Genomic DNA, 14,491 nt, shown 5'->3' on the forward strand with positions numbered 1-14,491 from the left:
TTTGGATTCCGTAGGAATACTGGAACACATGAGGCAATACTGACCTTACGACTTATCTTAGAAGAAAGATTAAGGAAAGGCAAACCTACGTTCCTAGCATTTGTAGACTTAGAGATAGCTTTTGACAATGTTGACTGGAATACTCTCTTTCAAATTCTAAAGGTGGCAGGGGTAAAATACAGGGAGCGAAAGGCTATTTACAATTTGTATAGAAACCAGATGGCAGTTATAAGAGTCAAGGGGCATGAAAGAGAAGCAGTGGTTGGGAAGGGAGTAAGACAGGGTTGTAGCCTCTCCCCGATGCTATTCAATCTGTATATTGAGCAAGCAGTAAAGGAAACAAAAGAAAAATTCGGAGTAGGTATTAAAATCCATGGAGAAGAAATAAAAACGTTGAGGTTCGCCGATGACATTGTAATTCTGTCAGAGACATCAAAGGACTTGGAAGAGCAGTTGAACGGAATGGATAGTGTCTTGAAGGGAGGATATAAGATGAACATCAACAAAAGCAAAACGAGGATAATGGAATGTAGTCGAATTAAGTCGGGTGATGGTGAGGGTATTAGATTAGGAAATGAGACACTTAAAGTAGTAAAGGAGTTTTGCTATTTGGGGAGCAAAATAACTGATGATGGTCGAAGTAGAGAGGATATAAAATGTAGACTGGCAATGGCAAGGAAAGCGTTTCTGAAGAAGAGAAATTTGTTAACATCAAGTATAGATTTAAGTGTCAGGAAGTCATTTCTGAAAGTATTTGTATGGAGTGTAGCCATGTATGGAAGCGAAACATGGACGGTAAATAGTTTGGACAAGAAGAGAATAGAAGCTTTCGAAATGTGGTGCTACAGAAGTATGCTGAAGATTAGATGGGTAGATCACATAACTAATGAGGAAGTATTGAATAGGATTGGGGAGAAGAGAAGTTTGTGGTACAACTTGACCAGAAGAAGGGATCGGTTGGTAGGACACATTCTGAGGCATCAAGGGATCACCAATTTAGTATTGGAGGGCAGCGTGGAGGGTAAAACTCGTAGGGGGAGACCAAGAGATGAATACAGTAAGCAGATTCAGAAAGATGTAGGTTGCAGTAGGTACTGGGAGATGAAGAAGCTTGCACAGGATAGAGTAGCATGGAGAGCTGCATCAAACCAGTCTCAGGACTGAAGACCACAACAACAACAACAACAACGAGAAATTCGGTTAGGTACTCCTAATTTACAGTAAGTTTACATGTAGTTACGATTTTGAAACTCACGCTACGATGCACTGAGAGCAATTGTTATAGTAGGCAATGTGATTACAGAATGGTTGTGCGTAATCATTCTATCTTAGTGATCAGCAGCCATATAAACTTACAAGGACACTGTACGAGCTTCTTCTCGCCCATCTGATTCGTATTGACAGCCAGTGTAGGGCACCTCTAGAACGTCGACATATGTAAATACCACAGTGGGACTCTCAATCTTTTTCGAGAAAATCGGCTTTGAACATTTTATGCGTCCTTACAACCTTCGTATGGTCGCCAGTATTCAAGCATTCCGCAGCCAAGCGAGTGAGAGCTTAATTTCAAAATGGTTAAATGGCTCTGAGCACTAAGGGACTTAACTTCCGAGGTTATCAGTCCCCTAGAACTTAGAACTATTTAAACCTAACTATCCTAAGGACATCACACACATCCATGCCCGAGGCTGGATTCGAACCTGCGACCGTAGCGGTCCTGCGGTTCCTGACTATAGCGCCTAGAACCGCTCGGCCACTTCGGCCGGTAGCTTAATTTCATGCGCTCGATGTCTGTGAGTCGAATCTCGCTTCCGGTACTCTTTTATTATTTCATTCACATGTTATTTTAATAACAAATATGCGTGATACACCTCGAAATTGTATGATGACACAGCATCGCTTACGAATGTAAACCAAATTTGTTTTGCCGTAGACACATTGAAAAAATCATACACATGCAAAGATTCAGTATTCATTACACATGTTATATGTTGCAATAATTACTGTTTCTCATGTTCCTATGATCAGTATCGTCCTGATTCGTAAAGTGCTCCAAAGGTTACACATTATACTTCCGACAAATGTAGATAAAATAAAATATATTTGAATGACTGTACTGATTTGATTGAAATTTTTTGTGTAAACATTTTTTCCCAGTCTCATTACGAAATTTGTTTTCCTTTTTTCAGGCTAAAGATTGCGGAAATAATAATGAATCATTCGCTACTAAACAGCCTGTACACTCGTAGTAATTACGCGCGCAAAAAAAGAAATAAGTGCGGGCAGGGATCACGCGCTCCTGGAGCTAACCGCTTAACACGCTCAGCTGCGGACTTCTTAAGTACTATATAAAATATATAACTACCCGTAAAACGTTCAAATTCGATTTTCTCAAAAAGGCTTGAGAGTCACGTATGTTGAAGTTCCAGTCGTGCCCTACACATCCTGTTAATATGGATCAAATCGGCGAGGGAGAGTTCGTACGGTCCTTTTGTTAACAAGAGATTCTGAGTAATAAATCTTAGGCTTACGAGAAGTACGCAGATATTTGAAATTTCTTGTTCACTTATACAAGGGGGCGTACTAGAATAAAACTACAGACCTTGGGTTGTGTTTGTAACATTCATCATGACATTAATGAATCAGATGAGGATGAATTGGCTGGCCTGGAAATAAAGTGGTCTAACGTACAAATGCCAATGCAGAGGAGCTTAAGTATCATCTTCAACGCAAAACATACGTGAATTTTAAACGGGAGTTAACAAAAACGAGGCTCTTGGAAACAGAGATGTCACGTAGTTTACAAATCTTGAAACTGATCATTTGTCTCAATGAATTATCTCAAAGATTCTACATCGGTCACGCTAGTCTACGTCATTCAGTAATAATTTTATATTCTAAGAAATTTAATATGGCGAACATAAAAAAAATTTTATGATTTTCTTTTACACCACATAGATGACGTAAGACTCAGTAGGATCGCTTTTCTTGAAGAACGTTGTTGTGCGTAGAGTTATTCATTTTATATGTCATTGTATTAATCATATTATGTTGCCTCGAGATTTTCATGATGGAATAACTGAATTTCGGCCCAATAAACGGTAGCAATATGATAAGAGTAATATTAGATAATGACTGCGTTACGATATGTGTGAGACTTGTTTGAAGGAACAGAGACAGGCACATTGCAAGGACTGACTCTCCCCTTTAGACTGAACACTCACCGAGCACTGTGCATGTTAGAACGGTTGCCGGCTTCACAGAAGAGAGCAGGCACAGTGGCTGGCATTCTTGGTCGCTTTGTTTCCAATTTCAGGCATCGAGACGGAGCCAATTGCTGTATTTTGTTAATCCAGTTATAAAAAAATGTTATTTTATGCAGAATACAAAATATAAAGATACTACAATTTATTTAAAAAAGATTATTGATGTAAGTGATGCTTTCGTAACTTACCACTTATAGTTTCTTGACTAAATCGAATGTATTGGCTAATGATGAATCGAAATGTAAAGTAAGGCAAGATCTAATGTGATAAGAATTCTTATATATATCGCTTTTGTTTGTCATAACACAACTTTCAGTACTTACAGTTCAGAACAAAGTAGACGCCTTCTACACGTCGGTACACACTCAGTTTCTTGTGGCTTTCCTGTCAACCAGTCGCTGTCCATGCCTCTGATGTATTTATACAGCTGAAGTTTTTGTTGTGTACATTTCCGTTCCTTTGATTTAGCGCCGGTGTGAAGCCTGGAGCGCTCTGTTTGTGTATGTTGTCAATGGTACTTTTTACGTTGACTTTTAAGTTTATTTGCTGACATGCAGCACTTACTGTGAACACTCCCCCGCTGCTTCCTCTCGCATAAGATCCCAGTACTCCACGCCCACTCCCCTGCCACGCTTTAAACAAACAAAACTCCTTCGACGAACATAAGAAAAATATGAGTTTTACCAATTTTGTTTTTTACCGTCTACCACCTCTAGATGGCCCAGCAATCGTACGAGTTAACCTCTTTGTGCGAAGCATTGCAACAATTAGTGACATCAAGATGGTAAGTGTGGCTGAAGCCGAAAGAAGAGGCATAATATTGTGTTTTTGCTGGTGGCCAAAAGATTATACAAAAGATTTTAAGAACAAACAAGGCTAGCATTCTTCAGCATTTTGTTTTGAACACAAAACCAGATCACATTACGAATTTCCCCCCCGATTGAGAGTCTGATGCCAAGGATGTCAGCCCAGCCCCCTGACAGGAGCCTCAGAGAGCGTGGGTAATGTATGCTACCAGTTTCTTTGGAGAGTCTGCCACCGCTCGAGCGTAACTAGTACTGGATTCTTTCCTTTGCATTTCTCTTAGTTTTTTTATGGTTTTGTTTAGTGGCGAGCAGTAAGACGCAGCAGAGCAGACTTTGTGTTTTCTTTGATGCAAGCCAAGCCACGCAGCCATGTGATGACACGCCCAGCCCAGCCCGGCAGCCGGCAGAGCGCTAGCTGTAGCACCCACACCCACACCCACACCCACACGCGTTAGCGTTAGCGATAGTGTGATAGCGGCAGGTACTGTTCTACTACTACTACTACTTCTTACTGTATACAGGCGCACAGGCGCCGCCGCGCCCGCTCCGCTCCCTCTAGTCTTGCGTCACCAACCACAGCGCGTGCTGCTGCTCTCGAGTTCCAGGTTTTGCCGACTACACGTGAAATTACTGAACTGTAGGAAAAAATGACTCATCTCATCAGCTGGCAACCGTAGCGAGCGCATTGAACCGGTGCTTCCAGTATAGAGTAATCCCTTGCACTCTTATTACACTCATACGTGTACAATCAAATCCAAATCATCTGGTTAACGTTGCCTATAAGCCACGACCTGTGGGTAACGGTTGCCTTCATCTTCACCCTTCATCAGTATATTTGTCCTCTTATTCCTACTTCTATAGTTTTTTCAAGGTTCAACTAATATCAGTAAAAAATAATTTATGCTTGGTGTACTGATTTCGTCGAAGATGGCTTTGCCATTTTGACACCAAGATACTAATTTCTTTAACTGGAGCAATACCGTCTTTCGCATTTGAGAGGCCATGTCAAATTTGGATTATATGGACTGTTGTCCAAGAAGTGTTGTTTCAAGCTGTATAGGGCAGCTGTTTTCGTCTTTCAGTCCCTTACGACTTGTTGAGAAAATTTCCGACGTAGGATACACAAAACAGAGAAACACTATTTCTTACAACGCAGTCGAAAACTCCCCGTGTCTCGACATTTCGTTACTTATTAGTGTCCCACTAAACAATTCGCGTGTTAATAGAGAACACGGAGGTTTATACTACCATCCTGAGGAATAGCACTATTTATCTGCAGCAGTTTGGGAGACTGAAGATCATCTGCACCAGGGTGGCCTCAGTGGGATGTTGTGGAAGTTTCATTTGTTTACGAGTCTGTCGTTTAAGAAAATGCTTAACTTCTGATAGCTCAAGACGAGTGATTTAGTCAAATTCAGATATGTGTGAATTCCTATGGGACTAAACTGCCGAGGTCATCTGTCGCTAGACTTAGACACTACTTAAACTAACTTATGCTAAGAACAACACACACTCCCATGCCCGAGGGAGGATTTGAACCCCCAGCGGGAGGAGCCGCTGATATGGCACCTCAAACCGCGCGGCCACGCCGTGCGGCAGTGATATAGTCTTTAAGACCTTTAGATCACGATAAATAAGGAGAAACCCGCGTCTTAATCCCTTCCAGTTAGTTTCATCTCCTTGCACATGAAAACTGGAGTAAATCGAACTTTTCATACTCCCTTTCAGCTACCATACTATTCTTATTAATATACTGAACAGTCGATGGTTGATAGATTGTGATCGTTGTGCTTGGGAAGTCCTCGGGAATGCGAGTAACAGTTGTCATAACATACCGGTGTCAGAGAAGTCTTGCCCTGATTACAAATATAAATAAGGCATAGAATATGACACATAGACAAAATACTTTTTATTTTGAATTGCATGTGACATATTCAAGTTTCTGTGTACATGCACATTTACTGTTATTTTATGTCTGCAAATATTTCTGGGAAGATGGATCGGATGTGGTGGTTCCATCAATTGGCCGCCGCGGGCACTGAACATAATACCACCTGATTTCTTTGTTTGAGGTTATATCAAGGATCAGATTTAGGAAGCACCAATGAACGATATCGCAACATTACGGCGTAGAATTACTGACGTCATGACATCCATTCCGCACGATATGTTGACCATCGCACGGATGGGATTCGAATATCGCCAGGATATCCTTCGGGTAATTAAAGAAGGACACATCGAAATGAATTAATTCTTTGTAAACAAAAACTTGAATATGTTACCTGCACTTCAATGTGAAAGACGTGTGTCATATTTTCTACCTTATGATGTTTTTAATCAGGGAAAGACCTCTGGACACCCTGTATATTTAAGACTGCATGTCTTCTCCGTGATAATAAAGTGCAGAGTTTTCCACTGAGTCATCGTCAGCTTCCTTCTTATAAATGGTGGAACAGTCTACTTGATTCAGGACTGGGATCTGACATCACAACACTGTAGCTGAAATATAGAGTTAATCTGTTGTTCTTCCGCAGAGAACCATACTGCAGTTACAGCACCGATGTGACCTATGGAATTAAATACATGCACTGTGCATACAAACTGGAATCTCACCAAATTTAATCTTTCCAGTCGTCTATGGAGCTGGTGGAATCTATTGGTCATATGTACTCCTACAAATCTCTCACTTCTCCTGTGCAGACCACTTTGTGGCGTTAGCGATCACTATGGTTCTCCAACACCTGAATTCACACGTGTTTTACATTTCTTACATAGGAGTGCGTCCAGATTCTGGATACCTTATTACGAACAATACGTAGGGATGTCTCTTGTGTGACGTTCATACGCACTCTGTAACGTCAAATCTATCGTAATCATGCAGAAGTTAACGCTCCAACATCGTAATTCGGGACCAAATTACAGTCTGGCCATCCTGATACGGATTTTCTGAGGTTTCCGTAAGTCACTTGAAACGAATACCGCTAAGCTTTCTTTTAAAGATGTCAGTGTCTCCCCTGTTCTTACAGGAGTGCTAGTCCCGCACGGTACGTAGAACTTGTGTGAAATTTGGAAAGTAGGAAAGAGAGGGCTACCGACGGAAGTAAAGCTGTGAGAGTGGGTCGAGAATCGTGCCTGGATTGATCTACATCTACATTTATACTCCGCAAGCCACCCAACGGTGTGTGGCGGAGGGCACTTTACGTGCCACTGTCATTACCTCCCTTTTCTGTTCCAGTCGCGTATGGTTCGCGGGAAGAACGACTGTCTGAAAGCCTCCGTGCGCACTCGAATCTCTCTAATTTTACATTCGTGATCTCCTCGGGAGGTATAAGTAGGGGGAAGCAATATATTCGATACCTCATTCAGAAACGCACCCTCTCGAAACCTGGCGAGCAAGCTACACCGCGATGCAGAGCGCCTCTCTTGCAGAGTCTGCCACTTGAGTTTGCTAAACATCTCCGTAACGCTATCACGGTTACAAAATAACCCTATGACGAAACGCGCTGCTCTTCTTTGGATCTTCTCTATCTCCTGCGTCAACCCGATCTGGTACGGATTCCACACTGATGAGCAATACTCAAGTATAGGTCGAACGAGTGTTTTGTAAGCCACCTCCTTTGTTGATGGACTACATTTTCTAAGGACTCTCCCAATGAATCTCAACCTGATACCCGCCTTACCAACAATTAATTTTATATGGTTATTCCACTCCAAATCGTTCCGCACGCATACTCCCAGATATTTTACAGAAGTAACTGCTACCAGTGTTTGTTCCGCTATCATATAATCATACAATAAAGGATCCTTCTTTCAATGTATTCGCAATACATTACATTTGTCTACGTTAAGGGTCAGTTGCCACTCCCTGCACCAAGTGCCTATCCGCTGCAGATCTTCCTGCATTTCGCTGCAATTTTCTAATGCTGCAACGTCTCTGTATACTACAGCATTATCCGCGAAAAGCCGCATGGAACTTCCGACACTATCTACTAGGTCATTTACATATATTGCGAAAAGCAATGGTCCCATAACACTCCCCTGTGGTACGCCAGAGGTTACTTTAACTTCTGTAGACGTCTCTCCATTGAGTCGGTTAGAGTAATTTGCTGGCGAAAGGCAAAAGCTCCGGATTCGAGTCCCGGTCCAACACACAGGTTTAATCTATCACAAAGTTGCAGCCCTATTCTCATCTGCCTCAACTAGTGATCCGTCACAAAAGACCTCGCTCTTCACAAGGCGTCAGAACTTTTACTCTTCTTTCTCTCTGAAGCGCCGAAACATAATTTCACGGGACAGTTATTTGTTTGCAGAGACAAACTTCCTATCATACGGTTACCCAACACGGCTGGGAATACACCATAAGAGCTAACAAAAGCGTTATAGGACATAGGTTCTCCGTTTACTGGAATTTTACTTAGAAATGAAAGCGGTTACCCATATCTTTGGCCGTAAGACGTTCCTTGCAACACGCGACGTGTACAGGCTGTAGCCCCGAAACGAGCCGCTGCGCTGTGGTCTGAGCTAGAGGCCTCGCGGCGAGGGAGCGCGGCGCGGCAGCGCCTGTGCGGCCGCCACTGCACGTGGAGTGCCGCACCCCACATCCCTGTTGTCTGTCGTCCCGGGGCCCCGCAGCATGTGTCTGCTGCAGCTGCTTCTCCACCCTTCAGTAGCTTCACCTGGTTGTCATAACTTGTGCCGTGTCCGACGGCCATGGCGATTCGTATTAACCGTGTGATTTCTTTCCCACGTCTCAGATGGCCCAGCAACAGTACGTGTCAACATATTTGTGAGAAGTATCTCAAAAATTGATGACGTTACAATGGTAAGTCGTCTCAGAGGAGACTTCTCCCCTCATGTTAGTTACGAGTTGTTAACACTTTCCATTAGCTCGGATTAGTTACTCACATAAAAAATCAACACTTTTGATTCCTATTTCTACCTTCCATAATCCGTTAAGTCCGAGCCGCTTTCGTAGATGTTTTGTCTTCGGTCTGAGTAAAAATGGATTTTCGTCTAATTACCTTGCAGAGCGATGTAATAGCCTCTGACAAAGGTTTTCGAAATAAATCATTTCTCCGAAGCGGTTTGCTAAATGTAAAAAGATCTTCAGCTTTCGGTTAAATACTAGTGTACGTCGCTTTGTAAGCTAATGGCGAATATTTAAATTTGTTCTGCATGTGACAGTAGCTCATGCCACAGCATAATAGGCATATGCGGCTATTTGTTATAAGCGGCCGTTTTCAGATTGCTTTCCGACTTGCGCAAGTGAAAAATGAGATTTTTTTGCGCTTATACGCTGATGCTAAGAACAAGAAGATATTCACTGACTGCAGAAGAGCTTTTTTTATTATAATAATTCAAAGATTTTTCTCTCCGCTTATCAAATTAAACGACTGTTCAGCTTATTGACAGTGAAATATTCAGAAATATTTAAATGCCAATGTTTCTGTAAGACTGCTTACATAGGTACAAAGCACATAATACAACACTACAGTTTATGACACCCATGTTCGCGATCGTCGCTAATTTAACGCTGAACAGTAACAAATTAGATGCGGTTTGTATATTTATGAACAATGTCAACAAAAGTAAGAACATGTCATTTACGTTTGTATATTCTGCACCGAAACCACGCCGTAATGAAAAGTAAAAACGTAGAGCACTTGCCCGCGAAAGGCAAAGGTCCCGAGTTCGAGTCTCGGTCAGGCACACAGTTTTAATCTGCCAGGAAGTTTCATATCAGCGCACACTCCGCTGCAGAGTGAAAATCTCATTCTAAAAACATAAAGTCTGATCACACTGTGGTTGTTCGGGGATGTCGACTTAGCTTTTTGATCCACAGGATCTATAACTCCAGGCCATAGTAAAGTAATGCTTTGAGAATGTCAGATATGTTTCATGTCACTGTAAAACTATAGTCGTATTTAAATAGACCAAATAGATCAGTTACTCATCCCTTTCAACACAATTTCTTTAATGTCATAAAAACAGCACAAAACTGTAGCGAACTGAACGACTGCGAAAGGATACACATATATATAACAGGATCAATTTAAGATAAAAACTGCACCGGTTCGCTCTGTACGTATTGTTTATTTCAAGCAGCGGTCCAAAATTGTGACTGCTGTAATAGCACAAGGTGCACCAGAAAACTCTAACGATTGTGTCTGTGAGGAAATCTGCTACAAGCTGGTCAGTTACGATCCATACATAACTCAAATCAATTAGAACTATTACAAAACATATAAACTCCCTATAAACACATTATTTCACGCCGAACCGTAGACCAGTACTTAACACTGAGAATCACAGGAATAAATTAATCGACTCTCCACAATGTAAACGTAAATAAACGTAGTTGCCGAAATAATGAAGTAAACCAGGCAAGGTCCGAGTCCATAACACCGTGTTAACACTTTCGCTGCGGCATCGGTGCAGGGGTGCAACTCTCCAGTGCGGCCCGGCAAGTGCGAGTGTGGGCTGATAACGTGCGAGTGCGGGCCGGTAACACTCTGAAACGGCAGGTACCGCTCGGAGCCGACGCTCCTAAGCACACCTGAGCTAGAGGCTGACGTCAAGACCTTGTAAGATCTGTAGGATCATGTTCTATGCTGACCTAATGATGACACCTTAGGAGCATTACTTCAAATAAGCTTCGACTGTATTGTGGTGATGTTTTAAAGTCTGTTTTCTATCTGACACCTGCAGGGGCCACAGGCGTCATTCAGATGTTCTTGATTTGTTGATAATGTAACAAAAAATACAATTTGGATTCCAAAACGCATATTCTTAAGAAGGAAAAAAAAGGAAAAAAGAAACTGGATTCATTTGATATCATATTTACTTTAAATGTGCATTTTTAAGATTGACTCTGATAGAAGTCGTCAATTTTGTAGCATGTTTGCTCCTGGTGTGAGAGAATTAGCCGTCTACATTTGTCGCAGACGCCCAGAGGACGCCCGGATGTGTAGAAATTAGTAAGCGAAACACTTTTCCTGCTCCTTTTCACATTGGAAGGTCCATTAACCGTCATTACGAACAATATAGTTCGATAACTGACCACACAAAACAAAAGTTTACACGCTTTGATGCTAGCTTAGACGCTGCAACTAGACTGTGTAATCCGACAGTGTGCGCGGACGCTTATAAGCGTCAGCCGCACTGGCTCGAGGCTTGTTGTGACGCTTATAAGCGTCAGCCGAAGCGAAAGTGTAAACGAAATGTTGAAGCGTTGTATGGACAACCTTGTTTTTTTTAGGTTGTTCACGACACATGTTTAAGTTTGGTCACACTACCTTGAGGTGACAAAGAGTCATGGGATAACGATATGCACGTATACAGATGAGGGTCGTATCTTGAACGCAAGCTATAGAAGGGCAGTGCATTGGCGGAGCTGTCATTTGTATTCACGTGATTGATGTGGAAATTTTTCCGACGTGATTATGACCGCACGAAGGAAATTAACAGATTTCGAACGCGTTATGGTAGTTGGAGTTCGGAAATCATTAGAGACTTCAATAGTCCGCGATCCACAGTCTCAACAGTTTCCGTGAATCCACGTTTAAGGCATTACCTTTTTTTATTTCTTTATTTTGGCTTTGGGTTACAAGGACCACGCAGTCAACATCGGTTATAAAGTGCCAAAGAAACGTAATCGCAAAAAAGGAGAAGAGTACAAAATTACGATGGTAATACATAAACACACCTTCGAAGTAAAATAAAAGCGCAATTAGACAAACACCAGATTGCCGACGGCAGTGACGACAGTGACATTGGCGCAGAATTACAAAAAGTACTGTATAGCAACATTATGACAAACATACATATGCTCTTATAGAAGAGACAAAAAATTAAAAGGGCTAACACCGTACATCACACAGCCAGGCGTATTTAAAATAAAAGAGAAACCCAAAATCACAAACACAATATAACGAACAGTATGTATAATAGTTCCACTTGAATAGTGACATAAAATACGGAAGAGACCAATAATGAAAATGTAATACACAAATCAGGTGTTACATTTAACCATGGACAACGCAGTGACCGACGGCCTTCACTTAACAACCGAGAGCAGCGGCGTTTGTGTAGAGTTGTCACTGCTAATAGACAAGCAACACTGCGGGAAACATCCGCAGAAATCAATGTGGAACGTACGATGAACGTATCCGTTAGGACAGTGTGGCAAAATTTGTCGTTACTGCACTATGGCAGCAGACGATCGAAGCGAGTGCCTTTGTGACATGACATCGCCTGTAGAGCCTCTCCTGGGCTCGTGACTACATCGGTTGGACCCCAGTCGACTGGAAAATCGTGGTCTGGTCAGATGAGTCCCGATTTCAGTTGCTAAGAGCTGATGGTAGGGTTCGAGTCTGGCGCAGACCCCACGAAGCCATGGACCCAAGTTGTCAACAAGGCATTGCGTTAGCTGATGGTGGCTCCATAATAGCGTGGGCTGTGTTTACATGAAATGGACTGGCTCCTCCTGATGTTAGTCAACTTTGAGACCATTTGTAGCTATTTGTCGACGTCATGTCCTCAAACAGCGATAGATTTTTGATACACAGTGCGCCATATTAACATACCACAACTGTTCAGGACTGGTTTTAAGAACATTCTGGGCAATTTGAACGAATAGTTTGCCACCAAGATCGCCCAACATGAATCCCATAGAACAGTTATGGGACGTAATAGAGAGATCAGTTCGTGCACAAAATCCTGCCCTGCCAACACTTTCGCAATTATTGACAGCTATAGAGGCAGCAAGGCTCAATATTTCTGCAGGAGACTTCCAATGATTTGATGAGTCCATTCCACGTTGAGCTGCTGCACTACACCGGGCAAAAGGAGGTTCAACACGATGTTAGGAGGTATCCCAAGACTTCTTTCATCTCAATGTAGTTCTCCGTCGTTCTTTTGGACGTGTAATAAACAAAACGAACGTGAAACACGTAAAGACACTGCAGAAGTTTCTTCTTCTGATATAAGGATACGTTATAATATGGAAATATGAATGGCTACAGCCATAGAAATCAAACAACGCAAATTCCAGGATAAAAGATGGTTTCTGTAACATCGTGGAACCTACGCTAGGAAAAGAAGAATAACAAAATTTTAAACATGGCTGAAGCAGCAACTGTTGAAAATCTTCACGGTAAATGATAACAGCCAAACAGCTGCAGGATAAAGATTTATTGAAATCCTTGACCACGGTTTTGATATATCTAAATATACCTCCATTAGAAGCAAAAATACACCTTTATTAGACAAAAACTTAGCAACCTAACTGAGATAGACGAAAAAAACCACTTATAGCTTTAAGTAACCATGAAAATTAACAAAGTATTACAAGCACAAAAACTTATAGTCACTTTTTGAAATCAAATCCCGCAGTGGAGATGCATAAAAGAATCGTACCAAAGGCGTCGCAGTAGTTAAAATACACTCCTGGAAATGGAAAAAAAGAACACATTGACACCGGTGTGTCAGACCCACCATACTTGCTCCGGACACTGCGAGAGGGCTGTACAAGCAATGATCACACGCACGGCACAGCGGACACACCAGGAACCGCGGTGTTGGCCGTCGAATGGCACTAGCTGCGCAGCATTTGTGCACCGCCGCCGTCAGTGTCAGCCAGTTTGCCGTGGCATACGGAGCTCCATCGCAGTCTTTAACACTGGTAGCATGCCGCGACAGCGTGGACGTGAACCGTATGTGCAGTTGACGGACTTTGAGCGAGGGCGTATAGTGGGCATGCGGGAGGCCGGGTGGACGTACCGCCGAATTGCTCAACACGTGGGGCGTGAGGTCTCCACAGTACATCGATGTTGTCGCCAGTGGTCGGCGGAAGGTGCACGTGCCCGTCGACCTGGGACCGGACCGCAGCGACGCACGGTTGCACGCCAAGACCGTAGGATCCTACGCAGTGCCGTAGGGGACCACACCGCCACTTCCCAGCAAATTAGGGACACTGTTGCTCCTGGGGTATCGGCGAGGACCATTCGCAACCGTCTCCATGAAGCTGGGCTACGGTCCCGCACACCGTTAGGCCGTCTTTCGCTCACGCCCCAACATCGTGCAGCCCGCCTCCAGTGGTGTCGCGACAGGCGTGAATGGAGGGACGAATGGAGACGTGTCGTCTTCAGCGATGAGAGTCGCTTCTGCCTTGGTGCCAATGATGGTCGTATGCGTGTTTGGCGCCGTGCAGGTGAGCGCCACAATCAGGACTGCATACGATCGAGGCACACAGGGCCAACACCCGGCATCATGGTGTGGGGAGCGATCTCCTACACTGGCCGTACACCACTGGTGATCGTCGAGGGGACACTGAATAGTGCACGGTACATCCAAACCGTCATCGAACCCATCGTTCTACCATTCCTAGACCGGCAAGGGAACTTGCTGTTCCAACAGGAC

The 14,491-nt window shown here is 43.1% G+C and overlaps 1 protein-coding gene across 8 annotated transcripts in view; it reads left to right on the forward strand.

The window, feature by feature from the left end:
• Positions 1–14,491, forward strand: part of LOC126188374 (glutamate-gated chloride channel) — a 681,209-nt gene that overhangs the window by 524,621 nt on the left and 142,097 nt on the right. For 2 of the 8 annotated variants that reach the window (XM_049929990.1, XM_049930027.1), the window contains exon 7: positions 3,983–4,050. The exons of 5 other annotated variants lie outside the window; for them this stretch is intronic. In XM_049929990.1, the coding sequence (XP_049785947.1) occupies positions 3,983–4,050 (68 nt within the window). Of the gene's footprint in view, positions 1–3,982; positions 4,051–8,826; positions 8,895–14,491 lie in introns of all 8 variants that reach the window. One more of the 8 variants, XM_049929998.1, reaches the window with a different exon arrangement.

This window comes from Schistocerca cancellata, chromosome 1, assembly GCF_023864275.1.
Source record: "Schistocerca cancellata isolate TAMUIC-IGC-003103 chromosome 1, iqSchCanc2.1, whole genome shotgun sequence".
NCBI classification, from domain to species: domain Eukaryota; kingdom Metazoa; phylum Arthropoda; class Insecta; order Orthoptera; family Acrididae; genus Schistocerca; species Schistocerca cancellata.